We start from the raw sequence: 27,859 nt of genomic DNA, 5'->3' as shown, positions 1-27,859 counted from the left end.
CCTTGCTGACAGCTAAATTTAACTGTCTGTATCCTTATGCTGCAAATACATCTATACCTTTTCTTAAACATACCTGCAATCATTTTAGCTCATAGCAGAAGAAACACACATACTCGAATTACCGAGTTTTCAGCAGAACTGATCAGGAAAAAATGGCTTTTCTTTAAACCTGTGTACCGCACTATGCCACACAGTTGAGGAATGATCTTTTCTTATGCTAATAAACGTTGCAGAGTAAAATGTAAGGAAATGGCACCGTTCATTGAGGAATGCGGGAAGGAAATAATCACACCTTCGGGCTGTTATGAATTGGAAGTCGGTAAATGCTTCGCATTATGTTTCCCAGAATTGGCACACTGGAAAAAATAAAAGACAGTTTAAAGAAAAATGCTTACTGTTTGTGGAGATTAATAATTCTTTGAAATTACTGAATGCTTTTCATCTTCAAAGACTTCAGAAACATTAATCAGAGAAGGGCAGAGAGATGTTACTGCTATTAGATACTGTAGTGCTACAGGTAGGTATAAGGCATTTTAAAATACTGTGCTGAACAGAGGGAGACGCGCTGGCGTCACGGTGTCACAGGTCGGAACTGCAGGCCTGTCGAAACCAACAGTGTTCTTACGTGTTCCACCTGTGGCAGCACATACATTGGGTTTGAGTCTCTGCAGAACTGACCGTGAAGGATGGCACAGGCCAGTTCCACAGATCTGATCCGACATGTTTTCAGGCTTTTTTGGGGAAGGAAGAGATGTTTGGATTGTGGGCTGACTGACCATTCCAAGTACAAGATATGGCCTGGGTAGTGCATAGAGTTTCTAATAGGTACAATAAGATATTAAAAAGGGGTCTGCTGTTACCCTGAATTGCTTTTCAAATTAATTTAAAATTAAGTAATCAGGTTTATAAAAAGGAAAATTATTATCACAGAGTCACTGTGGTGCTCTATTTATTCACGTCTCGCTTTGTAATTTCAAGATGCTGAATAGCCTGAGCTATGACCACATCAAAGAAAAGGATTAAAGGCACCTGAAACTGGATGTAGAATTTCAAGCGACGAAGTCCAAATTTGCTTTCTACAATTCCTCTGCTTAGTGACCCCAGGACAGTGGAGACATTTAACACACTGGACATTTCGTTTTGGCCTGGAAGTCCCTAGGTAGCTGCAGTTTTATGTTGCCTGTGTGTCGTGGAACGGTTGTGTTCAGAGCAGCTGGCTACTCGGCACTTGCCTGAGCACCACTGCGTTGAAGTTGTGTGAGTTCCCGAAGGTGTTGATCAAGTAAAAGATGGCGAGAGCAGCGAGTTCAACACAAAGTCCTAAAAAGCACTGCTATCTGCATTCGGAAACATGGGAGAGGGGAAGAGGATTGTGCTGTGATTTCTGCTCAAAGCACAATATCTATTCTGTATTAATTTTTTATCCAACAGTCATTTCATACAAAATTTGTAAAACGGCATTTAAAAAAATCACAGGGCGGGGGTAAGAACCTGCGTCAGCCCAGGTCCTGTCAAATGCCCCAAGAAGTTGGCAGAAGTCATACTCCTTTTTGCTTTCTTCTACTCCCATTCATTTTGTGGTGTTTGCATATAGTGGTCCTGCTATTAAAACAGGGGTGGAGGTGTTCGTACGTAGATTATGGTATGTTCTCACTGGTTGTGATCCTTGCTCATAATGCAGGAAATGCAGATTTGAACTCATTTAGGCTAAGAACCTGAGATTAAAACTGTCTGGACAAGAGCTCTGATTACTGGTGTGTATCATAAAAGGTCTGGGCTGGCCACGTTTGAGAAGGAAAGCAGAGAGTTCTGATCCTTTTTTTAATAAAAATTAAAGGTTTAGTAGATGACAGCTCCAGAGAGAGAAATGCTCCAGAAAGACAGCAGGTACTGGATAAATGCTGTATGTTGTCCTTACTGGCATACAGCAGGACTTAACTCCATTAAACTGGGGCAGCTGGTGGGACTGTTTTGGGGGTATGAAGTTAGTGTTGGCGAGATCCATTTGCATGTGGCCCATTGAAAGCAAAGGTGTAAGCACGGATGTACATCGACTGCAGCTGGTCCCTTATACGTATGGAGGATCACCCATTCAGCTGTTCTCACTGTCTACGTGTCTGTCGTTAGCACACTGAATTATAAACTCCCTTTTAATGTGGTATTCAAGAACTAGAAACTGCATTTAAGTCTTGTTGTGCTTTAAGAATGAGCATCCAAAAGGGCAGATGTTTGTTACTGACAGTCCGCTTCTCTATCTTTTAATCTACGCAGTGAGTTTCAGTCAGGTCCTCCATCCGCCCCTTAGGTATGGAATGGATTGAATATAGGTAAAATATTCTAAAAGAATATTACCCTCCCAAAGCATGAATGTTGCAGGGTGAGAATTAAATTGGCATGAAATGGTGCAAATATTTTCACTCACTACCTATGAGGAATGGTTGGCACAGTCCTGCTCTCCAGTGAGGCGGTGAGCGGGAAACGTGTGTGAGCATTTCACCCCAGCCCCTGTGCCGCTGCCGGTCCCGGCCCTCAAGTCAAAGGGCAGCGGTGGGAGAGGTGGGAGGAAAGGGGTTGCTCTTTGCAAGAGTTTTATCTGGCTAACTGCCCAAAACAGAACTGTGGGAGCTGTTTGCCGTGCAGCTCTGTGTGGCATGCAGGGGCCGAAGGTGTGTCGCATCTCCGCCTTCCCTTGTGCCCTTTGCAGCAGTTCCCTGCGGGCCGCGGTGCGGACAGCCTTCCCTCTCCCCGCCTGCCCCCCCAAGGTTTCCCCTGCCCGAAGCACAGCTCTCACCGACCGCCCCGCACCCCTCCCGCTCGCTCCTCTGTGCTGCGCGCTGAAGGGACGCCGGACAGAAAGCATCCAGGAAAACCGTGGACAGATGACTGGGCGTCAAAGCCATGCAAGGGGCTGGGCGCGGGCGAGGGCTGTCGGTGGAGCCGGTGCTCGCAGCAGCTTTGCTCGAGCTGGGGCCGTCAGGGTTACGCACGCCTGTGGAGCCGGGGCTGGATGGGCTGCGTGCCCCGACACAGCCCCAGCGCGCCTTCGCAAAGGGTCTGCTCCGTCAGTTTGGTCGTGGCAGCCGGTGGCTACCTCTGAAATGTCCAAATTAGCGTGTGAAACGCGTTCTATCCCAGCTGCTCGCGCCTCGGTGGCACTGCGCGTTCATTCAGCCTGGCACGGGTGGGCAGACGAGCACGCCTTCTCGGCCACGGAGAGAATGCTCTCTGCGCTTTATATGAGACTTACTCAGCGGACAACAGGAAACAGGACATGTTGTGCTATAGGGCATAAAACATATCTAAATTAATACCCGATTTTTTAAAGTTTTGCTAAAGCTTTCATAATAAACACAGTAGTTCATTTTTTCCTATTGAATATTTATGAGACAGTGTCTGAAAGCAGAGTTTTAATGAAATTATGCTTATCAAAAATTACATAAGTGTGTGCCCACAATACTTCAAAAAGGTGGCTTTACTGAAACTAATCAGCTAAGCTCATTTTTCAGCTGGTGTTTTATTAAAATTGTTACTTTCTGTGGTACTTAAAGTCAAAATTGTGTATTAAGACATTTTAATGTTAAGCTTTTCTATAAAATTGTTTACTTTGAAGAAATAGTAGCTCAAATATTACTAAGTATAATAGAGTGAAAAAGAATTAACAACTTTATTTGGATGTGGACGCTTTAAAATCGAAGCTCAAGTAAACGTTTAAAGCCAAGCATAAAAAGTATTGGAAGAATGTTCCAAATTAGGAACACAATGTACGGTTGAATATTTATTTACAAGGTTCTCTGCCTTCCCTGGGTGTAGGTTTCATAGCTCTGCCATTGCCCTCTGACAGTGAAACTTAATCTTTGTTAATCCTGGCCTTGGTCTCTCCAGCATGAGCGAGATGATGATCTCCTTAGGATAACATCGTCCTGAGAACAGGAACCTTCTCCTTAGGAGCAACAAAAGCCGCATCGGGATGCGAAGTCCTCGCTCTGCCCTGCTCTGCCTGGCAGTTACTGTGGCACTCACTCACTCCTATTCACACTGGGTATGGAAATGCCATAAAATGTTTCCATTCAGCAATGCCTCATGTTCCTATGTATGTCAAAACTTATGCAGTAGAGGCAAAGCACTTGAAATCAGACCGGGATGAGTGCCCCTCGGTCTTCCTGCTTGGTAACTTGCACAAGTTCCCAGGGTACGGAATTTCATGTTTGGTAGCGCTGGGGTGCGTTAGAACACGAGTCACAGTAGTCGGCTCAAGCAGGGTGAAAGCTTTTCAATATGATATCATTTTTGTCATTTTTTCCAAAGAATATGAATATCTGCTTTTAATTACGTTTTCTTCATATAAAAAGCAGATTAGGCTTTCTCCCTGGAACGAAATTACCTCTGAAGATTACTGCTGTAAGCATTCATCTGCCTAAACTACAGTGGCTACAGTAAGAAACGGAAAGCGTCTCTGGGGCATCCTCAGGCAGCTTTGTACCACTCTCTGGGGACAAATTTGTTTGTCCTGATAATTGTTTTGGATTATCGATGCAATGATCTTTTCTAGCTACCAACATAACTGTACGTTTAGTTCTCATTTTGGCAGTTTATAGCACAAGTTATATACTCCTTTGAGCTTACTAAAATTTCCAGAGTAAGAAAATAAAAACACAGGCTTTATTGTAGCTGAAGCGCTCGCTCTGCTCCATTTCTCTGAAGGCCAGTTAAAATTTGAAGGGCAAAAGAAGGACAATTCTCTGAACGCAAAGCATGGCAATGGCAACTCCTGTGTAAGCGCTAAAAGTGACATGCCGAAGAACACCCGACAGCTCCATCGGAAACAGGGTTTGGCGGTGGACTGAGGGTTCCCAGGAAGTACAGTCAGGGGAGTACTGCCGTAGCACTATGGAAGCCTATTGCCGGCAGTTGACCGGCAAAACTAATGCCATAGGTAAAGTCGCAGGATTCTTTGTGCTAACCTCCAGTTTTCTCTTAAAGAAGGATGTAATTCTCAAGTTTTCGTGCTTCTTCCAGTACCAAGATTGGGAGTGATGTGTTTCTTTTAATGGAAAGGGTTACAGGAAAGTTACTCTGCCATACACAGATGTCAGAGAACATTTCTTCTTGGCAAAGAAAAGAAGAGTAGCAGGGCTATATAAAGCATGCTAGAGAAAAATCTGCATTCTAGAAATGAGATCTGAAAGGTTAGCCAAGTTGTTTAAAAAAACCAAAACAAAACAAAAGCCAAACCAAAAAAACCCACCAACTCCACAAACCTCTCTTCCCCGAAAAAAATGCCAAACACAAGCATTTTTTGCATTTTTCAGGTGTTTTGATGAACCACTGTATTATTATTAGGTGGATACAGAAAACGTCAGACTAGTTTTCAAATTTCTGAAATATCACACCACAAATTTAAAATTACACCTGACCGATGTTTTTCCATTTGTCTGTGTGCTGCTTTGCAGAGTGAAGTTTAGACAAGCATTGCTAGAAAAACGGTTGCTGGAGAGAAAGGAACTGGTCCTTCAAGAAGCACGTGAAGAAGAGGAAAAAGAGAAATGCCTTGAAGCGCTCCGACAACAGGTAGGGTTTCTTTCCTGTACAGAGTGTTTTCATATACAGTGATGGTACAAACACATACTGTCGTATTGCCTGAAAGATAAAAAGAACCTATCAAAAGCAAATAATGACAAAGTCAAAAGGCACTTTTGGTCTGACTTTACCAGTAATTGTGTCATGTTCTAAATCCTGTGTGCTTTGTAACTCTGACAACAGGAACAGTATGATGTTAAATTGCACTGTAGAAGCTGTTGATACCTGAAGATAGATAGATACTATTTTTTCTGGGTTGGGTATGATTTCTTTTTTCCTTTGATTTTTTGGGGGGGTGGGGGGGTGGTTAATAATCTTAAGTCTGCCTTGAGTCTTAGGGAAGATTTATAAGTAATTTAAATTCTTTCTGAATTCTGGAAACTTACAGGCCTTGGATAACTTTTCTTCACAGAGAGGTTCAACTCTTTGGTAAACTTTTGCAAGTTATTTTAAAAAGGACATCCCAGAAAATGTCTGTCATAGTAAATGTAGCTTTGGGGCACTTTTTCTACTGCTGACTTTTGAAGGAGTAATTTTACCTTCATTTATATTTTTATATCTAATCTCCTTGTTTTTTCCTTCAAAGATTAAAAGGAAAAACTGGAGTTCACATCCATTACACTCCGGGAACTGCAGCCTAAATGTGCAGCCAAAGGAAAATAAGGGAGGGAGAAAACGTGCTTGTCAAACCCTCTCGATTTTGGATAATTCAAACAGCACTAATGCAGCAGTTTTCTCCCCAGGACTACCCATGGTTAAAAATTCAGTATTTGGCACAGGCTTGACCTCACCTTCAGCACGTCCCTTGGCCTCAGCATTAACCATCCCAGTACAGTGTGCGTGCCAGTGACGTTCTTCCTTAGTCCCTCCTGGACTGTTTGTGGCCTTATAAGTGCTTTCACTTCAGCATTGGGTGTACAAAGTCAAGAAGAAAGGAAAATATAACCGAGTTCAAATACTCCAAAGCCATCTTCTGTGGGACAGCTGAGCATAACAGGGATAAGTAAACCTAAGGCATCATTGGGCTGTTATTTCAGTCATTTTTTAAACTGTTGAACTCAGGCTCGTTTCCAGTCAATAGTGCTTTATTTTTCATAATCTGATTCAATTAAATATTTTGCCGCATTAGCAGTGTTATTTTAGCTTGTCAATGCATTTTGAATAATAACAACTCTATTGTGTCTTTTCTAAGTTACTGGTTGGGTTGCATTGTCTTTTGCGTCAGATCTTACAAGAGGCTGGTTGAGAGTCATGATGTGTTCGTCTCTTCTGACTGCCCCAGTTCTCTTACCAAAGCAGAAGATGCTTCTAGAATGCCCTTGCCCAGGATGGTAGAGTTCCCGCTTCATCCCATTCTTCTAACCAACGTTTATTCTCTGTGTTTCACACTGATGAAATACTGCTTCATAGAACATGCCCCTTGGTTGTATGGGGAAAGAAATAAGATCTTTAGTAAAGTCATCCAGTCTGTATGTTTTGACAGCCTGTAAATACAAAGATGACATTTTATTAAAAAGGTGGGAAAAAAATTATCCTACATAATTTTAAATATTTTTTCTGGTTTGAACCATTCAGGTGGTGTCCTGACTTTTATTATTTTACTCATGCATCTTTCTGTATTTTCCAAAGTAGTATTAGCCTATATCTGAATATTTTAACACAAAGAAAATAAGCAATGAAAAAAGGATCTTATATCTGTAGATTCCAAACTCAACTCTTGCACAGTATACTGTCTGACAGACTCTTGATACTGATCTAGCCACAGGAAATTAAACAGTTAAAAGAGACTCACTTAAGAAAAAAACAAAGGATTTTGTTGTTTGTGGCACATCACTCAATGTTGTTGCCTGTGACTCAGTAAAAATTGTGAAGGACCGATCTGTACACCTTTGTTTCCATTGGAAGAAAAAGAAGGAAGTTTGGGCTCCCAGGAGCGTGGGTATTGCTAAACGGTGAGTCCACGGGTTCCTGTTGGTTACTGGTTTTGGATGTCAGAGCTGGTGTCAGTCTCTGCTGGAGGGCTGAGGCCGCTATTGCTTCTCTCCTGTAGCATCCCTGTGAGCCGAGGCCATGCCGCACCGCGCTGCCACGGACCACAGATCAGTGCAGATACTGGGCAGCGCTGTTTTCTGGAAGCCTACAGCTTAGCACAAGCTTGTTTCCTACCAGGGGTGAGATGAGGTAGCAACATAAGCTCTCTGCTTGCAGAAATGCTGCCCAGCTTTCAAGTTTATCTTTTCAAGGACTGGCAGTGGGCGTTCCCAGTACGCAGGTTGTTCTGCGCTGAGCCTGCCCGCGTAGCAGGCGGTTCTCCACTTCGCAGCGGTTCTGGGCATGCACAGGGCTGTACTACATGCAGCCAATTAAATTGTCTCCCTTGGGAAATGGGAAAACAAATCTTCCTGGTTATTATTCTCTGTCAAAGTGGTTTTACTCTGGATTCAAGTTTTAAGCTTTACAGCTTTTATATATGGATACAAGGTGGTTTAAGACAACTTTTGAAATTTTTAAACCAGGTAAATGATCGTGTTCTCAAAGGACATGGGCTATGGATAATAACCTTTTCTCACCTTAGGTCTACACAGATAGAGTAATTGTTATTTTCATATCATGTATTTTAGGTGGCCGTTGTTGCAAAATTAGATCCAGCTAGAGTAGCGGCTGATACGGTGGCGTCTAAAGCTCGGATGGGCATTGGAACCAACGAAGAGTTTGATCTTCAGAAGCCGCTGTTTAAGTTGCATACGTACAGTGAACAGCAGGTAACTGCCTGTAATCATACTATAGCGTCTGTTGTATGCACATACATCTTGACAGCGATGTATGATAGTAGTTTTAATAACATATCCTAAATAGCAATATTCACAGTATATAAGTCAATATTCACAGAATATAATGTGTGAAAATAAAACCATTGGGAATATTAGGTGGGGTAACGTCCCTGACCCAGTGTCGCTGCTGGAGCAGCACAGCAGGAGCGGCGCGCAGAGGTCCCTGCAGGGCCAGCCGGGCTCTCTGCCGCTGCTGGGCGCTCCCTCCCACCATCTCCCACTGCCACCGCAGGAGAGAGGGTACTGGGCTAAACGGGCCTCTGGGCAGCTCCTGTGTTCGCTAGGTGTTTTGACTGGTCTGTTTGCTGGGATTTCATTTCAAAACTCACTCCTTTTGCAGTTTTATGCATTTATTTGAAAGAGTGCCTCCTTTTCACCTACTCGGGTTAGTGTTACGCTAAGTATTTGAAGTGAATCGACTCAGCATAAAATTTCTCCTGAGTGTATACAAAAGAGCTACTTAACTAGGGGGTATTTTTTTTTTTCTTGGAAGATTATGCACAGGACAAATCTCTTCACAAGCTGAAAATTAGTATCTTGACTACCCTTACACTGTTGCTGGATTGAAGATCAGTTGGGATGTGGTGTGCAAGGCTAAAGGAGAGGAAACCAGCGAGGTGTAAATGAAGCAGGAAACCGAAGTAACCATACTCCAGTTTTCAGGTCGCTCAGATTGCTGAGGGCAGCGCTCGCTCAATTTCAAATGGAACTAAGCAACATAGGGGAGGCTTTTTGATTCCCTTACTGTTCTCCATCTGCTCAGTCTGTATTTGAAATTATTCCCACTCTGGAATCTCAAAATGATGTTTACTGCAAGAGAAGTGCTATGATATAATTCTATGGCATAAAAGCTTTCAGCACTAAGCTGAAATTCAACGATGGCTGTAACTAAGCTCGTCCAGCACTTCACAGAATCACAGAATTTCGGAGTTGGAAGGGATGTCTAGAGATCATCTAGTCCAACTCCCCTGCTAAAGCAGGACTGCCCAGAGCACAACTTCCCTTTTTAAGACATTTTAAAGCTTCTCAGTTTGGTAAAGGAGACGTGGTACAAGAGATGTAGTTTTTGTTTGGCTATTAAAATTTACCCAAAGCTGACCAATGTACGAGGTTCTGAAAAGCCTTACCTTAAAAATGCTCTGAACAGGTGTATTTGGGTGTGATACCTGAAGTCTCAGAATATTCTTCCTCTTTCGACTCCAGCCAGGTTCGGTACTGCTCGGGCTGCAGTACGTGATTCCTGCCCCACGTGTTGGCGTGCTCCGGGCCAGAGCTGCAGTGGTTGTGGGTAATGGTCTTCCCAGCAGCTCTGGGCACTGGGCAGGTGATGCTAGACCTGAAGGTGACGTGACACCCTCTCTTGTATTCCCCAATGTAGCCCACGGAAAAAGGATTTGAGAGAGGCTCGCAAATTTTGTCAAATAACCTTTGGACAGATTTTAGAAGTAATTTCCCCGGGCATTAATTGTTGTTATGTAAAATGGAAGTGGTACTGCCATGTAGTCACTGTGAGGCTGTGTAGCTGTGAGAAGAATCATAAATGCGTTTGAAGCACTCGGATTCCATAGAAACAAACAGGGAGGGATTAGAAGCCGTGTGCTGGAAGCGGGGCTGTACTGATGGGAACGTTAGAGAAGTCAGCAGCTCTTCGGTGAGTAGACTGAATCAAGTGACACCCAGTTTCTCATCTGCCCCTTGAGTTGTGGGGAGGAACGACAACCAGGGCTCTTTGTTAAAATAGTTTGTGATCATTAATATTAAAAAGGATAATACCAGGATATGTGCAGTGAGATGGGGCTTATTCACTGTAGAGTTTGTCTGCTTCTGAAGGTTTTGTTTTATGACCATAACTTTATGACTGTCTTTTAAAACTTTTTAGGTATGTATATCCACAGATAACCTGTAAGATATACTGTGTGTATGAGGAAAGCATTGTTTTGTTCCTATTTATCATTGCTGTGGTTTATTTTAACAGATCATTTCTGATCCTAGACTTCGTGTTGAGCTAGCTCTTCGAGAAGCTGGACTTCATAAAACACTTTATGCAAAAGAGATTTTACCAAAAATTCCTCCACTGAAGCTTCCAAGAAGAGATATGGAGTCTACAGCTTTTAAAACGTAGAGCACCTCTCCTGTCAGGAGCGGAGAAGCTGCAGGGGTATTGTCTGGCCTGTAATGTGAAAACTTTAAATAAATTTCCCTTAGGCTGTGTCACAGAACTGCTTAGTTCTCAGTGTGTGCAGTCATTCAAAAAGACAGGGTGCCTTTCTCATGCAGCGCCACACCGTTTTACAGCTGCCTTGGTGCAGGGTTTGGAGGTCTGGTGGGTGGAGGCTGTTGTAGCGTAATTTCCCACGTCCCTTTCTACTGAGAGACGGGACACCGGGACACGAACCACTCCTACAGGCGTTACGGGGCAGTCTGATATGTAGTGTCCGGAGTAGAAACTCTGGTTTTTAATTGGCAGCATAAATCCAAAATAGTTTTGCAGAACAGTCACTTTAGATTATATGATGATACACGAATTCATCCCACAACTTTCATTGCAGGTTGCTTGAGAACTTGATTCTTTTAGTTATAAAATCCCCATTATCATGAATGTTTCTATTATTCCTTTATTATAAGAAGCAGAAACTTAACCTTTGTCTATATTTAGAAACCAATTTGCTGCATCATATTTATTGCAAACCAGTCATGCAATTTCATATTGCAGATTAGTCTTTCAGTATAAATTATAAATTAGAAATAACATTTCAGATCCGGGATCGTTATTTTGGAGCAGAAACTACTGAATATCTAATAAGATGAGTGTAAAATGTATGTAAGCAGGTTACAATTAGCAGTTGAACCAAAAATTTCTAAAGGTGATGAATATCAGAAAGATCTGAACATCCATACTTATGTATCTAGATAATTATAGGAACTTCATTACTCTAATACTGTAATGCCTTATAGGTATTAACGGATCACATACCTACAATGCCCTGTGGAGCAGGCAGTAATTCCTCACTGTCAAAAGGAGGAACTGAGGATGAGGGTAGATGAGGGCCCTGTCCGTCTGCTCCCAGCGGAGCCCACGGTGCGGGTCCAGCAAACACCACGGGAGAGGTTTTGCTGCTGGCCGCTCTGTGCCACCACCGGCCCTCTTCTCCTGACATGCTCCGCGACTCTGCACCCAATGTTTTGCAATCGGAGATGAGCAATGTGAAGTTTTCACCCCTCAAACGGACCCTAACATTGGCAGAACCTCGTAGCGTAAGCCTGATCTCGGCGGGGGTCTGAGCCCCTGGGCAGGGGGTGTGCTCTGGCCTAGGGGCTCAAGGGCAAAGTCGAAGCAGACGGAGACGCTGAGAAGGGTGCCAGGAAGGCAGGGGGAGAGCTGGTGCGGCAGGGTCCCGCCAGCAAGCCCGGAGCAGCGTAACCCCGAGTTACTTTAATGGGGGGAGGAATGCTACAGAGACTGCTCAAAAGCCGTGGGAGCTCTATGTCTTCTGGATTTAGCTTTTGCGTGTTTGTGCTAAAATTACAATTCTGTGTATATTTGTGTATTTTATTTTGGTATCTCACTTGGGGTAACGCATTATTTTTAAAACAGACTTGGCCAGCTTCACGACTTGCCGGATGTTCCTGCAGAGGAGACCAGCATTGCTTCTCTTCTCTTTTGCAGACCAGACTGGCTTCTAGACTGCTTCCCAGAAACAGAACATCCCAAACTTAAGGCAGTTGATTTTTTTTCTTGCCTTTAAAAGCAGATCTACGAGATAATTTCAGTGGTGCAAAATCTTTTCAGATTATAGTTGTCTTGTCATCTTTTATAAATTTATGACATTTATGAAAAAAGAAATTTTAATTGGAGCAGTCATTGTTGAAATAAAGGATCCTGATTTTTAGGCAGTGTCTTATGATTGTCTTCACATCTGTTGTTTCTCGAGGAGTAGACGATGAGCCTGTGCCAGCTGACTGCAGCCGTGAGTCGGGGCTTGTTATTGATGCAGTGAGGCCAGAATGAGGATTTTGAGAGGGATTTTCCAGTAACAGCGGAGCATGGAAAACATGCAGGTCAGTGAAGCTGCCGTCAGGCATTTTGCTGAGCACAAGCAGAGGCGGCTCTTGCCAGGAGAGCTCCTGCAGACTGCCCGGCCGCTCTCCCACGCCTGGCCAAGCGCCTCTTCCATGCTCCTGCAGGAAGGAGGTAGATGTTTCGCCTTACTTCGTCATCCTCACCTTAGCACTGTTCCGAAAGATGATCCAAACCCATCAGGAAATGGGGATGCTTGTTGAGGACTTGAATTTTCATGGTAAATGCTTTCTACACTTTTTAAAAAAAATGAAATTTTGCAAGTTATTTTTGTACAAAGTTGTATGAAATTACTTGCACATAAAAATAGTAATTTAGAAGATGTTAATGGGAAATAGACTTCTCAACCCGCATCTCTTGCAGCCCTACTTTGTTGTTGTTGATTTGGTAAGGGTAACAGTTCAGAACTCGGCCATCTTCGATGCCACTGTGTGAAGTGTATGCAGTCTGACTAACAATCTGATTTTTTTTAAGCCTGAGAAAAACTTCTTAATGAAAATTAAGTTAATTATTTTCAAGATATGCTACTTATCTGTGAACTTTGGTAGTCAGAAAAGTGGCTTAAATGTTAAATAGTGCCTGAAAGTCAAGTATCCAGCTGCTGCAAGATCAGCTGGTGCGGTATCCAGCTGTTGCAAAACACTTCAAGTTTGTGCGAATTTATATGCACATAAGCTTATATGCACATTTATGTGTGTATTTATAGAAAAACGTAAGCAATTGCGATGCCAGTTCTGACCCCTGTGAGAACAGAGAGGGCTTTGCAGTACTGGTCAGTATTTTGAAAAGCAGCTCACCAAGGACATGTTCTGAGCTCTGTGAACTACTGACTCATCTGAAACCCTTAAGGAGTGTCAAACTTAGAATGTGCAGCAGAAAAAACATTTAAAAACATAACCATCAAGCTAAAAGCAAAATAAGACATACAAGATTCTCTTCACTGGTCAGTGTTCTAGAAAATAGAGTTCACTATCTCCTGCAAAGGTAATGACCAGGGCTGTGGTTCTGTAAGCTACGGCAGAGCAAACCTCACCTGTGAAATGAGGCTAAATGTTCAAGTATTTCTTTTCCTAGAGTGGTTTTAAATTATTTTCACAAAGAACTGAAGGTACCTGTTGCTATTAGCATAGACGTTTCCTAAGTGGACTTTGGACCTGGCAGAACTGAGTCAGACTGGCAGGTTAGATTGCAGGTTAGGGGACTGGAGTGATTTTGTTTCCCTTCTGGGAGAACGCTGACTCCTGTCCTGGGATTCCTCCCCCGACCGATTAATATTGGAGCCTAAAAACTGCAATCTCGGAATGGAAACTAGGAACCAATCTCCTTTTCTTGTAAAAAGTAGTTTGCTTTTTCGTGGCAGCGCACAATGTATCCCAGATCGAAGTGCTGGTAGGTTGTTGGAGTAGCTCGGGGGGACTGTGAAAGTGGGGCCCCAGCACCGGGGCAGCCTGTTTGGGCAGCCCCCCACACGGCCCCGCTCCGCCACCTCCCTGGGGCCCAGAAACGAACTGCTGTGGACGGGAGGAGGTGGTGTGACGACGGGTGGTGGGGGGACGGGAGGGACACCAAGAGAACTCTGCCCGTTTGGGAGGCAAATGGAGCTGTACGCACGAGTGGAAATATTTCCGGGACTAGAGGGCCCCGAGGTTGCTGATGAAGCAGATTTTAGGATGCTGACTAGAGAACGCGTACCTCGGGGATGGCCCCTCGGCACCTCTGTATCTTCAGGCTTACACATTTTGTGCTCTTAATATCGTTAATATCTTAAGGTCCTCTCCCATGTTTTTTGATATTTTGTTAGAATTTTATTTACCAGAACTGTTAAATCCTGTAAGTTATTGTTCCAAAGGTGTCAAAATTCCTTTGGAAGCAAGCTCGTTAGTGAACCTGATGACCTGGAAGTGATTTCGGTGGGAAATTCTTCCGGCTGCAGGTGACTCTCCGTGACAAACCCCTCCACTCAGCCCCGGCACAGTTTAGTCTCTTACAGCTTGTGGAGACAATTTAAGGTGATTTTCTGGATTGTTGATGGGTGTTGATTGGCAGATGAATGTGAGAGATGCAGTCCCTGGCGGTTACCTGAAGTTGGGTCAGGGTTATATCAGTGAGGTGTGCTCCCCACGCCTGTCCCGCTCGGGGGTCCCCGTGTGCGACAGGCGCGACGCTGCTCCTGCGCGGCCGGGACAGTCTGCGCGAGGTGGGCTTCCCATGCACCCACCTCCGCTCAGACACTCCGGTACGCCGCGGGTTTTGGCAGATCTCCAAGTATTGTGTGAATGACAGTCTGAACGGCCTTTGTAACCGCAATGAGTAACAATAATGGTCACAAATGCAGATTAATTTTGCATGTCATTTACTTAGGGTTTGCCTTTATGCCAAATGCAAAGTGATCTCCTTCCTAGAGGATGGCTGTGGACAGGAGGGACCCTAACGGGACAGTCCTTTGCGACCACTGAAGACAAGAGTGAGGAGCATGCTGTTTGGTAACACAGTCTTGACTTCTGTGCAAATTTTGCCTGGAGCTCTCCTTGGGTGTGCAAGAGTGTCGGTGCAATTCAAGCCGTATTGGAGGTCCGCAGCTCCTGCGTGGCAGTGTTTGCTGGATCCAGCTACGCGGCTCGGCCATGGAGGGCACTCGCCCGTGGGAGTGCGGTGTGACCGTCTCTCTTTTCTGTTTCCCAGAGAGAGGGGCCGCGGTGTGTTGGCGTGTGTCGGCGTGGGTCGGTCCTGCACACCCGCTCCCAGCGCGGCAGCACACACCCGCACCGCGCCGCCTGAGACCCGGCGACCCGCTGCCGGTGCGGCATCGTCCATCCGTGGTACTCCCGCAGCACCTCGCGGGGCGCCCGGATCTGGTCCCCCTCCAGGCGGTCCAGGAGCGCCACGCAGACGACGGCGGCTGCAGGACGGCCAAAGCGCTGCGTTACCTCGTGCGTGACAGCAGGCACCCGCCGCCTTAGCGCTGCCCCGTGGGGACAGGGGAGGCCCTGCCCTCCCTGGGGCCCCTAGGGACGCTCCCCCACACCCCGAGGGGCCGAGGTGGCAGGACTGCAGGCGTCCACCCCTTGCCACATCCCTTTTCCAGCGAAACGGGAAAGGCAGCTACAGCGGGACGGGCAGGACTTGTGATAAGGCTGGGAGAGGGATGAGGGGGGATTAAGTTTTGTGTTGTCCAACATGCGCTCAGGCCTCTTAAAACAAACTTGGGTTTTATTGAGTCACAAAATTTGTTTTGGTGTGCTCTTCTAGTGAAATTGTTAGGAATGCCTTTGTGGCCTTCGGGTTGTCTGAATCTTCCACCAAACCAAACCCTGGGCTGGGGTGACGCCAGCGAGCACGGGGCTGCGGGAAGGACGCAGAAGCGGCCGCGGGAGGACTCACCTTTCAGGCCACACAGCCTGCACAGGGCAGCGAATGCCGTAGACTCCATTTCAATGTTCCTCACGCCGGCATTATAAGCTCTTTTTAAGTACTGCAACTTTTTTTCACTGGAAAAAGAGCACAGTGCTCCGTCTAATCTCCCCTGACCTTGGAAGGAAGCAGAGAAGTGTCACTGCTGGCACTGCCAGGGTGGCGTTTCCAATGGAAAGTCCAGCAGTGCCTACGTTTGCCTGAAGCTGACTAAGTTTTCCTTTGAATAGTTTCTTAATTGGTATTAACCTCTGCGTTTAAAGCCAGTGCGCTCTGTCTCTGTACAGAGGAGAAAATTAGGCAGGCTTTAACATTTGTAAAAAGTCCAGGTGACTGCAGAGGCAAGTCACCGCAGCTCCTCTGAGATCTGTGGCACATGTGAAGGTCTGCCAGGTTAAATCCAAAAATGCCAACTTACTGTGGAGCAGGGGCATAGCAAGCTGCGCAGAACAGGAAAATTGGGGAGAGGAACCCCCCCTTAATTTAGGTTTATTTTTAGTTAAGGGGCTGCCATGGATGGCAGGCAGCTGGGGCTGCTCACCAGCGGCGTTCCCAGCGCGAGTGGCACTGGTGCCGGCCGGGGAGCTGAGTCCCGGGGCACTGCCACCGGCGCTGGTGCTCCCTCCCACTCCCACCGCAGCCCCGAGCATCGCCGCAGGCAGGACCCAACACCGTGCTCGGTGCATCCAGGCGCGGGCACCCATCCCAACCTTCTCCTCTAACTCCACGGGTGGCTTTGGCTGTCCTGCAGCCCCACCGGGGCCCACAGAGTGGACCTGTGCCCGGGGCAGCTACTCCTCTCACGCACTCTGTGCAGTTCTTTGTGCCAGCAAAAGGTGTACCTGCGGCTGAGCTAACCTGGGCAGAGGGCTTCACTGAGTTGCTGTTCCTACTGCTAATCCTCTCAAATGGCTTTTTGTTTAAATAAAACATGGCCTTGAGCAACACACAGATGGTCGCATTTGCAAGCAGATCCAAAGGTTTATAAATAGGCATCAGATTATTAATTCTTCATTTATTACATTTCATCTACTCTGTAATCAGCATTTAATTTTGCAAAGGAAAGGGTTCCAGAGTAACCAAAGTTTGTTTGCGTAAATGTCACGTGCTTCCTGACATTTTTCTAGTGTTTGGTAGTTCTGAAGTTACAGTCTTGTTGTAGGACGCAATTCAGCGTCACCCATCTGCTGGGCTCGCTACAAGATTGTGGGCGAGGGGCTGTTTTCTTTGCTGGGGTGCAGCCACCGGCCTCCTGCTTTTGGGGGTTCTGTGGCCGTGCGTGGCTGCCACGTAACGGCTGGACTGGAGTGCAGCAGAGGTCCCCATGGCACCTGCATTGTCCCAGGGAGCAACCGCTGCTGCGTGCGTCTTCGCTCTTGATCCACCACCAGCTACAGCAGCGCTGGCCTTGCAGGTGACATTACAAAGCTTAACTATCAGATGCTCAAGAGACCAGTTAGCAGAGGAGGACTCGCCCTGGCAAAGTGCCGAAATTGGTGTTGCGTGCTCTGAAGGTGTACCCTGCTCTGACCTCTGAACAAGCTCTAACATATCAGGTGGGTCTGCTCCTGCAGCCCTTCTTAGGCTTTGGTAGTGTGGATAGTTTTGTCTACATAAGAACGTAAAGACTTGGCATTATGTTTGGGGGGAGGAAGGACAGTCAAAGATCGTTTTACCTTCATAGAAGTCATAGGTGCACATGGTATGGCCAACGAGGGTGGGAAAGTCAGGAATCTCCTTGCTGCAGGCAAGTAGTTCCTCCACAAGGTCCTTGTCCAGCTCAGTGCTCCGCACCACCACGTCATCCAGCACCACCTGCTCGAACCGTGGCTTGAAGGAGGAGTCCACCGCCGTGTCCGTGATCACAACAGACCCAGCCTCGATCCCTGCGAAAACAAAGGCTGAGGCTAAGCCAGAGCTCATAACACTTGTGACCTGCTGCAAAACTTCAGCACGACAGGAAAATCTCTACAGATGTATGTGCGACAGTGGGGCGGTTCTTTTTACTGAGTAAAACAGATGTGAGAGAATAACTGAAATTCATGCAGTGGCACAGATGTGCAAGTAAAATGCACAGAATCAGCACATGACGAGTGATTGTGGGAATGTGCTGAGCGACAGTGTTTTAATTGCTTCTGGCTTGCAGAGATCGTGCCCCGCCACCAGCTTGTGCAGGCGCCAGCAGCACCACTGCCCCCGCCGGGGTCGCGCCACTGCGGAGGACTGCGGGCACTGGGACAGCTGGGAGGATCTCAAAGCACGAGAGTGACTTCCAGTCCAGTGTTTTCTGTTTGGAAAGTGATACCCAGTAGTGAATTCGAGGCCTCTGTTCCTTGTGAAAATGTGCACTCTGCTAAGCCAATTGCTAGAAGTTTGCTGGGTTTTAACCCAGACCAAAATATGATGTTGTTGATACTTGGGGACCTGACAAAATGCTAAAGCTCATAATTACATCACCTGTTGCTGAGAACTTTTTTATTAATAGCTTTTTTTGCTCAGAAAGACCATGGACAGCTTACCTAAGCCTCCAGAAGTACCGATGCGTATAATAGTTACGTCTCGGCATTTTGCGTGGTGCAGCAGTTTGATTAGTTCGTGAAGCATGATGGAAATGGAAGGGATTCCCATCCCGTGCTGTTAGGAGGAGAGAAAAGAAAAACGTCATTCCTTGTGATGCTGCGGCAGGTGACAAGTACGTGACTGCAACGAGCTCAGGGTTACGCTGTGGCCTCTTTCCACTGAGGTGGCCAACAGCAATTTTTTGAGGGGGGGAGAGACATCTCAGGGTCTTTGTAGCTTGTCCAGGCAAAGTGTCTAACCCTCTTCTCCTCCCCTTGGTGCTGTTAAGGCTTTTCAGTAGAGCTGGAGTTCATCCCTGGGGACCAGTACATCAGGCACACAGATGGTGTGTCTCCTTCAAGAAAGGTCTCTCCACAAATGCGTCCCGACAGCCGAATGCTCCAAGAGCTTCCCCTTGTGCTGCCCATCCTTAGGCCACGTGCTGACTTCCATTCTTTGTTGTGTCCCGCTCGTACTCTTGGAGTGGTGAATGTCAGAGAGGACAACCTGAGCCTCCGCTTCTCCGGGCACCTCCCAGCCCGTCCTTGCCCCACGCCGGAGCACCTCTGGCTGTGTTGGTGGGCGCGAAGGATGACTGATGGGTTTGTGCCCCTCCGTGAGGACTGGTTTTGGGCTGAGGCGTTTGCCGCACGAAGGCTTGCGCCTTGCAGGCCGCCTGTCCTGCTTCCTGGCTCACATCACCCACTCCGGTGTCTCCATCCCCAGCCCGGCTGCCTGCAGGCTCTCCCCTCCACTGGCACCGGCCCGTTCCCCGTCCTCTGCCGTGGCACATGGTGCCTTCCTGCCCCGTCTCCGCTGCCGCTCCTCTGGGCCGACAGATGTTCTGCAAATCTCGAGCTGTCGAGGCTCTCTCTGCCTTCTGCCCGGCACTCCCCCACACGATCATCTCTGTTTTCTGCTCCATCGCTCGACTGCCGTCCTTTTCTTGGCTTTACTTTTAGAAACAAAAGGCGTTTGGTGGTTTGGGGTTCTTTTTTTCCCCATGAAAATTCCTCATGTTTTTTTGTTTCTGCTATCATGTTCAAAAACCTGAAGGAAGCGTATGTAAAGAAGCACAGTTAATTTAACATATGCAGTCAGTTTTCCTGTTGCTTTGTCTCTTTTCATTTGGCTGTGAGACCGATGGTCTATTAGGCTTGTATCATGTTTTAAATATGAAAACATTTTGCGTGTTGTTTTTCTGGAACATCAGCCTGACTTATTTGCCAATGCCTAAAAAATTTATTCTCATTGTAAATATTCAAAGCAGGAAACTGTGTTCCTGCCTCCGGTATGTTTGCGTTCATTTGTGTTTCTAAGCAACTTGCAGAAATGTGATGTTGGCAGCGGCGCTGCATCAAGCGTTTTGAGGCGGTGCGCTGCGAGCTCTGCCCTGCGTCCCCTCGCAGGGACAAGCCCGGGGGTCGATGGCTTCTGCATTGGTGCAAAACTGGTGCACGGCCCAGAGCTCAGCGTCGGCTTTTCTTCCAGCTGTGTCACAACTGCTGCCAGAATGGGGAGCAGCAAAATTTGCGGGTTTTTTCCCCTTGGATCCTGTCAGATCAATTCCCTCAGGCTTTTCCGCCGGTCAGGTTTGGTTTGGTTTGGTTTTGTCAGAGGGACCAAACGTGAGCTCTGTGGTGTGAGTGACGCTGTGAATCAGATTTAAGACTGATCTTGTGCCTGAAGAACTGACGGCAGGACCAAACCTTGGGGTGTGAGCGCTCACCAGCACAGCCTGTATTTGCTTTTCCCTTTGTGCAGTGCCCAACATACTGATGCTCTTAAAGAATAATTAATAATAAAGCAAGGTTTTCACTTTAGAGCTCAATGTAATACTTCCAGCAATATTTCATAGTTCAAGTGTGGTGGGAAGTGGTCTGTGCCTCTCAAATGGCCACACTGCTGAGCTGAGCAAAACACGCGCGCGTTCATTTTTGATACCATGTTTTTAAACTGAACATGTCGGGTGCTAAGAAAGATCATCCAGACAGAAGAGGCTTTACCTTGGCTGAAAGGCTGCACTGGTGGTAGTGGCTGAAAACTGAAAAGAGGAAAAAAAAATCTGCCAGTGGGTATTGTGGGAGGCGAAGGTGTGGAAGGGAGCGCTGGCGTTGGCCACCCTCCCTGCCTCCGGGGCGACGGGCCCCCGCGCCAGCGCAGAGCGGGACCCCGCCGGCAGCAGCAGAACCCGGGGCAGGGGCTGCGTGAGTGCCCGGGATGGCAAATGCGTGTGGTGCGGTACTTACACTGATGGAGAGCACCGGCCCAGCCCGGTACATGGCGTACCGGTCCGTCCCCGCGCAGATGTCTGCCAGGTCCTCCCCATCGCCCGCCAGTCCCAGCTGCTTGTGCATGAACTGGGCAAATGCCCTCATCCTGTTTGGGCTGCCGCCAACGCAGACAAACTGAGTGCAAAATATGAACATGTTGGTACTTTTTAGCTAAAATAGGTACCAAGATTCAGTCTTGATGTGGCAGTGGTGGGCTGCACTGGGCACATCTCCCTGGAGAGCGCAGCGGGACGCCGCTTCCTCGCAGGCAGTCAAGGGACATCAGAACAACTGAGGGTCTCAAAACCAGGAGTTAGCATTAAAACCAAGCTGTTACTCTGTTTAGGATTGTGACTAGAGTGGGTCCAGACAGCTGTACAGCTGCGCATACTTGGGTAGCAGTCCCAGGCCAAGAAAATCTAAAATAATTTTACTGTAATACATTCAGCAAATTCAAGCTGTTAGTATTCCTACTGACAGCAAAGCAAAACCAGATGTTAGAGTAGCTTGTCGCTTAATTTATTCTATCAACAGTGCCAACTGCAATTAGTGAGCACTGCTGATGACACAGAGGCCTGAAAGTCAGGGAAGAAAAAGGACAAATTTTACATATTAAAGAAAAAAATGCTCCCTGAATGTGTCCCTGAACGTAGGAGGGGGACCAGCATGCGGCTGCAAGGGCAGCGGTGCTGATCCGGCGGGCAGCAGCGCAGGGGAGCGGGAGCCCGCGCATGGCAGGGCTGTGCTGGGCTGCTGTGGCCCCGGGGCACCGTGGCTCTTCCCCGGAGCTGCTGGGGAAATGCTCTGCTCTAAAATGGAGGAGGATGTGGTCGCGACAGGCTGGTTTTGACAGCAGTTCTCGGCCAAAAACAGGACATCCTCTTCCCTGTCTCCAGTAGATGATGATCAGATGCTTTGGACAAATGCTTCCTCCGTCTGTCCTCCAGCATGGGGGCCAGTGTAAAATCAGGTTTTATGGAACTACAGGTTTTTAAAAGGATAATTTTCTATTGGGATTTCTGCCCGAAACAAGCGAGGACGGATGACCGCCCTGCCCGGGCTGCCCCGGGTCACTGAGTCCCTTCACCGAGCAGCCGGACCCCATTCCCGGCGGCAGCATCCGCAGCAGCGGGGCCCAGCGTGGGCCGGCAGAGCTGCAGGACCAGGGGCTGGCGAGCCCTGCGGGGCTGGGGGCTGCCGCCTCGCTGTCGCGCCTGCTGGTTACCTTTATGTCCCCAAACATTGCCGGCAGGTTGTGCGTCTTCGTTCCCAAGTCCAGGTGATAGAGAACATCCTCCTCCATCGAGTCCAAGTGCGGGTTTTTAATGTGGACAAGGCCACCGCTGCGGGGAGACAGGCGGGTGAGGGTGGGTCAGGGGCACCGGGCAGTGCCCGCAGGAACGGGGACGGGGCGGGACGGGCATGGGGTGGCCTGGGGGCCCCGTGGGGGGCACACACGGCCCTGGTGTCGGAGGAGGGATGGGGACGAGCCAGCTCTGCGTGGTGCCAAGGACGTCTGCCTTTCTGTCAGAGCCCTGCTGTCACACGAGCTGTCCTCCTCCTCCTCACACCCATCGCTATTGGTAACCTCTTTGACACCTCTTTTATTATGTCTATTTGGCAAAAAATGTTTCTTAATATTTATCATCAATTTTGTCAATGGCAACCTTAGCTCTTTCATATAATTATGCCAGAAATATCTAGTGGGTAATGTACTGTGCTATTTTGTATGTGACAGCTTATTAAGCTCTTAGCAAATCAGGATTTTATATTTATATTGTCCCAAATAACTGCCTAGCAGTGCAAGTACAAATTAAATTCAGATTCTGCAGGCAGCGGGAGGCCAGTTTGCCTTCCTTTCCACGTGCTTTAATAGATGGAAAGCAACGGAGTAACAATACAGGTCAATTTTATAAATAAGGCTTAAACAAAACCCAGAGAACGTTTTTCTTGTCGTATTAAAACAAATTCAAGCCCTCCCCTGTTACTCACCCGGAGTAACCTGTTGTTTCAGTCATACTGTCTCTACCAGAGTCAGCTGAAAGCAATACTCTGCAGAAAAGGTAAGGAAAACACCCCGCTATTTCCTGGAGCTCCGAAGAGGTTTTAAGGGGCTCTGCAGGGGGTTAAATACCCTCTCTCGCTTTGCGCGGCTCCCAAGATCAACAGTGGCCGCTCCCCTTCGCCCCGTCGGGTGCCCGAGGTTCCTCCCGGGGCCGCGCCGCGGTTTGTCCCAGATTGGCTGTTTTTGCAGGTGTGTCACCGTCCACCCCGATGTGCCGGGGCTGGTGACCCGCTTGCCCTCCGGCCGGCGGGGCGTCCCAGGGCGCGTGGCATGCACACGTGCGGGTCACGGGGCTGCCTGGCTCCGGCCACGGCTTCATGCCAAGGCTTTGTCCGAGTGTGCCGCCTCGGCACTCCTCACCGGGGCTGTGCTTGCCCTGGGCCACGGGGACCGAAACGGCGCTCCCGCCCTGGCCACCGGCTTCAGGCTGTGCCTTCCTCTGTCCCCGTTCAGTGCGAGTTTGACACCACCCTGCGTTGTTCTCCAGCGCACAAAGAAAGAGTTAATGCTGCAGCAAACCCCGTCGGGCTCTGCGGAGGGGTGGCTGTGCCGCAGCCCCTGGCTCTGCACCAGGGCCGGTGGCCACAGCAGCCCGGGCTGTGCCGTGGGTGCCGTGCAGGTGCAGATCAGCCCACGCCGGCAGAGCGGCTGCCCGGTGCCCGGTGCTCACCAGTGCTTGCAGGCTCTGGCATCCTCTGTCTGCAAGGTGTTGGCCTGCCATGGCGCTGGGAGGGACACGGGGCTTGGCGTGGGGTTGGGGATCCCCAGCCCTGGACAGCTGACCTGAGCGCGGGGTGGCCAGAGACTGGGACGCCTTTCACACTGGGAACCGTCATGGGCTCTCCTGGGTGGCCCAGAAAATCGAGACAAAAACCACAACAGGTAAACGGCAAGAGATGGATGTGCCCATTGCCACTCATCCCCACCTTTGCCCTTGTGGCTCTTAACACACAGAAGTGACTCGCAGTAGGTTTGTTTCAGTCGTTGCCCAAGCTGCGCAGAGGGCAGCACAGCCGATCACCACCGCGGTGCCCGGGTATGGCGGCGGACAGAGGCAGGCTGCTGCCCTTCAGAAACGGATCCCACAGTGGCCCGGAGGGGCTGACTTTATTCTCAGCAATGTCCAGACGATGATTTTTGTTGTCACTGCCCACACCCAGCTCTGTCTCAGCCCGGCGGTCCCGCCTCCCTCCCCCCCCCGCCTGTCCCCAGCACAGCCCTGCCCTCCGCTCCCTCGGCCACCTTCGCTGCCGCCATGCCCCATGCGGGGCCACTGCTCCTAAGGGCACCGGGGACTTTGCGCCGCAGCCCGTCCCATCAAAGCGCCCCGCGTCAGCCACGGGTGCCACAGCAGTGCCCGGTGACCATCCTCACACGCGATGGGCCCTGGCACAGCTCTGTGGGGCACACATGGCTGCCTGCTGTCCCCAGGGCCACGGCGCACACAGTGGGACGTTGGGCACGCCTCGGGGCGCTGGAGGAGCCCTGGGCAGCGGGCAGCAGTGCCGGGGCAGCCCCGACAGCCCCATGTGTGGCTCAGACCACAGAATAGCACAGGGGCAGCTCTGCACCGGCCGGGCCAGGTCGCCGCTGCCGGACACTGAGGAAGGCCACGGGCACTTGGCCTCTGCCTCGGCGCTTCTCGGGTTCATCTCACCAGCAACAAGCCGCCATTTGAGACAGATGTGCACAGCGTCCTGTGCTTTGGGAGCGGGAGGAGCCTGGAGATACTGGTCCTGCTGCCCATCCTGACACGCTGTGAGATATTGCCTGGGAAGATATTTTAGGCAGTGGCTGGAGGGGCAGAATCTGGCATGTGCCATTGGCTTCTAGGAATGGTAGATGAAAGCTCTGGTTAATTAGATAAGTGCTGGGTAATTAATTACTATGGTGAACTGAACCAATAAGCACGTCTGATTTCAGCGCAGGTTTTGTCAGCCAATGCTTTTGATCTGCTGCAGTCTCGGATCACTTTGCTGTGATTTACGTGATTGCCATCGCAGGTCCCCCAGTGGTTACGGCAAATGCTTGTCCTAGCAGTGAACTGCGGAGAGGAGTCAGCAGAAGCAGCCGGCGTGTCCTCGTTACACCCTCTGGGCACTCATAATTGCCTGCAGAAGTTTTTATTATTTTCTTTTTTTAGCGTTGGCAACTTTAGAAATTGGAGCCGTGTGAACACGGCAGGGCCTGGCCGGCCATGGGTTTTGCAGACTGAACTGCTCAGACCCGGGTGAGGGGCCGGGTGTCCTTGGGTGCTGGTGGGCTCCTGCGCCCAGGATCCCCGGCCCGGCCACCCCTCTGTGCCTGGCCAGGGGCGGCCCAACAGCCTGCGTTGCCTCCCGCAGTGGAGCTGTTGCCCCTCATGCCCCTGGTGCAGTAGCGGGTCCCCCGCCGTCCTGCCTTCACCTGGTCACTGGCCGTGCCTGCATCTCCGGGGCCTGGGCTGAGGGCTGGGCTCAGGCACGGGGCAACCGGCCGTCCAGAGTCGGCCCAAAATCAGCACGAAATGCTGGCACTGGCCGGGTTCTCCGCTATGGCAGGCAGGTCTTCCGCGTCCTGGGCTGCGGGGTGCTGTGTGAGGCGGGGTGATGGGGCTGCCGGGCTCACCTCCCTGCTCCTGCCCACCTCCCCTCCTGCTGCCACGGTGTCCCCCCTGGCTGTAGGACTGGTATTTAACAACGCTTTGGCTTCTACCAAAGTGATCTGTGAGGCCCCCTCCATCCAGATGCCGTTACCCTTTGTGCATGGTGGTTTTCTTCCTTGCCATTTAGCTGGTTAATAAGCGCTAAAAATAAATGAAAGAAACTCAGAGCATGATTGCCACCCATTCAAAGGTGCAGCTCTAGTTAAAAACATTTTGTGTGTGTCCTGCTTGCAGCACAGCATCCAGGCAGTAACGAGGTCCAGTTTCACTAACGGGGTGGGGAAGGCAATTGCTGTAACTGAGGCAGCCTTTTGCTGGACAAATATGTGTCCAAACCCTTAAAATTGCAAAACACTGTATAAAACCAAATAAGCATTACAAACCAGTGGTACAGAAAAGTGTAAATTGGATATCTTGCTCAAGACAGGGTCAGGATGGATCTGAGGAGGGATGGGAGCAGAGCCCTCATGGATATTTCAGACTTGCTGGAGCCGTACCAAAGTCAGGCTGGAATGATTTCTCTGCTCTGATGAAGTTCTCCCCTCCCTGGATGCTGTTAACGTATGCCTGCCAAGGATGACTTATTACTGACGCTCCACAGCACTCCTGAAGAATAAGAATCTGGAGTCTCTTTTTCCTTTTAGAGTACACCAGATTGCACCATGAGGTATAGAGAAAAAACTTTCCTTAGCGGTACACACACATCTTCCTCCTGCAGCCCTGAACTGCCTAAGTCACGCGGTGCAATTGCTGTATTTTTAAGCATAAAACTCAACGTTTCAGGCACCTGGCAGTGAATGCAGTGATTGTCATGCAGATCTTTACAGTTTTGTCCAATTAGCGTTACTTGATGTAGAGAATTCAATAGGGAGGTTTGCTGCTCACAAATGGCAGCTGTGAACACTGTGGGGAGGTGAGACCGCGGCTGAGGCTTCCCGCGGGTTCGTCAGCTTCCCTGGGCATGAGCTGGTTTGGTGGAGGGAAACGGGGTCCCTCTGCCCCGTGCCCACCTTCAGCATCCCTCGCTCCCAACAGAAGCACCTTCCCTGCCGGGGGCTCTGGCCCCGCGGGAGGCGCAGAGCGGGAGGGCGCCCCGTCTCCTGCCTGCGAGCGGCGAGCCGGGCTCTCCTCCCCACCGCCCGCAGGAGCGCGGAGGGGCTGAAGCTGGGGCAGGTACCCAGCCATCGTTACGAGGCTAATTTGGCATGCAGGGCCCGTATTATTGTTGATGGTGCACGAAGGAGAAGGAACAGCTTGTGCCTTGAGCCCAGATGAGTCCGTGGGATGAGTGGGCACAAAAATCACCTGCTTGGGAAGGGAGCGCAGCTGATAGGGGAGGAACGGCACGAGTCCCTCACCCCGCTCCATCGGTTTCCAACGGCTCAAACGCTGACCTACAGTCCACAGCCTCGAAGGGGTTGGGAGGAGGAGGGACCTTGGTCTCCCTCTGGCACGGTGGTGTCTCGGCTGCTGTGGAACGCCAGCTCTGCAGCGGGCTGAGCCCACCCATGGGCGCTCTGTGACCAGCAAGGCACGGCCAGGCAGGGGCTTCACGGGGGAGCGAGCAGTCAGCGACGCTGGAGGGAAAGGCAGGAGCTGTCTGAATGGCGGATGGACAGACGGACAGACAGATGTCGTCACGGGAGTGACCCTGCTGGCTCCGGGCCATACGCACTCCCCGGGCAGAGGCTGCTGCCTTGGTCTGCTACACGCAGCGCTTCTGTCTCTCCACCTTCTCCATGTTTCGTGGCAGTATTTTTGGGCACGCCTGGCAAGGTCTGCACCTGCGCAATTATAAGCTGTCTCTTGATTAGGTAATTTCCCAGAGCACGTGGAAAGCTTTTTAAGTTAAATATTTACTTATGAACTAAAAATAATATTTGTATGCACCCAGCTGCCATTCGCGACATCCTCACCTGCTGGTCAGTGAAACCCCGTCCCCGACCCACCGCAGCCCCCCGAGTGCTCGGCCCCGGGCACGGACCCCCCTGTGCCCTCGGTGTGGCTAAGGGGCAAGACTTTGGAGGGTGGTCCTGCTGAGTGAGCAGAGACAGACATCTGCTGGAGCCATAGCTCTGCCTGGAAAGGTAGGCTGAGAAATCGTGAGTAAGCAATGTTCCTGCTGGTGTTTGTCCCTGCTGTGTTCAAGGTAAAAGGAACAAGCATGTTCTTTTTAAGCAAACATGATTGCACCAAGGGAAACGGTTGACTTGTGCTTTTGGCTTCCCAGAACTGCCGTTGAAGGGAAGGACAGTGGCTGCACAGGTTTCGGCACCTGCCCCCATGCAGGTCTGCTTGCTGCCTGGCCCATGCAAAAAGTGTCTCACATTTGATTTCCCCCTTTGTGATTATTTTCCCCGTGGTTGTTCTCCTTTAGGATGGCTTTAAATAATATCCCGAACTGAAGTGTTCCTGTTCTTC

The 27,859-nt window shown here is 49.3% G+C and overlaps 2 protein-coding genes across 2 annotated transcripts in view; one reads left to right on the top strand and one right to left on the bottom strand.

Annotated features, from left to right (window-relative positions):
- CCDC148 (coiled-coil domain containing 148) overlaps positions 1-10,530 on the top strand; it is a 63,347-nt gene extending 52,817 nt beyond the window's left edge. The window contains exons 12-14 of the mRNA XM_009885478.1: positions 5,451-5,568; positions 8,199-8,339; positions 10,384-10,530. Of these exons, the coding sequence (XP_009883780.1) occupies positions 5,451-5,568; positions 8,199-8,339; positions 10,384-10,530 (406 nt within the window). The remainder of the gene's footprint in view (positions 1-5,450; positions 5,569-8,198; positions 8,340-10,383) is intronic.
- A 4,383-nt stretch (positions 10,531-14,913) lies between these two features.
- Positions 14,914-22,747, bottom strand: UPP2 (uridine phosphorylase 2). Its single transcript, XM_009885477.1, has 8 exons — positions 22,722-22,747; positions 21,955-22,072; positions 20,706-20,864; positions 18,417-18,531; positions 17,574-17,783; positions 15,868-16,014; positions 15,247-15,385; positions 14,914-14,938 (listed from the first exon to the last, which is right to left on the bottom strand). Exons 1-8 carry the CDS (start codon positions 22,745-22,747, stop codon positions 14,914-14,916), a joined length of 939 nt encoding a protein of 312 aa, XP_009883779.1.
- Between the last annotated feature and the right edge of the window lie 5,112 nt (positions 22,748-27,859).

Source organism: Charadrius vociferus, unplaced genomic scaffold, assembly GCF_000708025.1.
Source record: "Charadrius vociferus isolate BGI_N301 unplaced genomic scaffold, ASM70802v2 scaffold404, whole genome shotgun sequence".
Classification (NCBI taxonomy): domain Eukaryota; kingdom Metazoa; phylum Chordata; class Aves; order Charadriiformes; family Charadriidae; genus Charadrius; species Charadrius vociferus.
The sequence above is the reverse complement of the archived record's forward strand: the minus strand, read 5'-3'. Positions and strand labels throughout refer to the sequence as shown.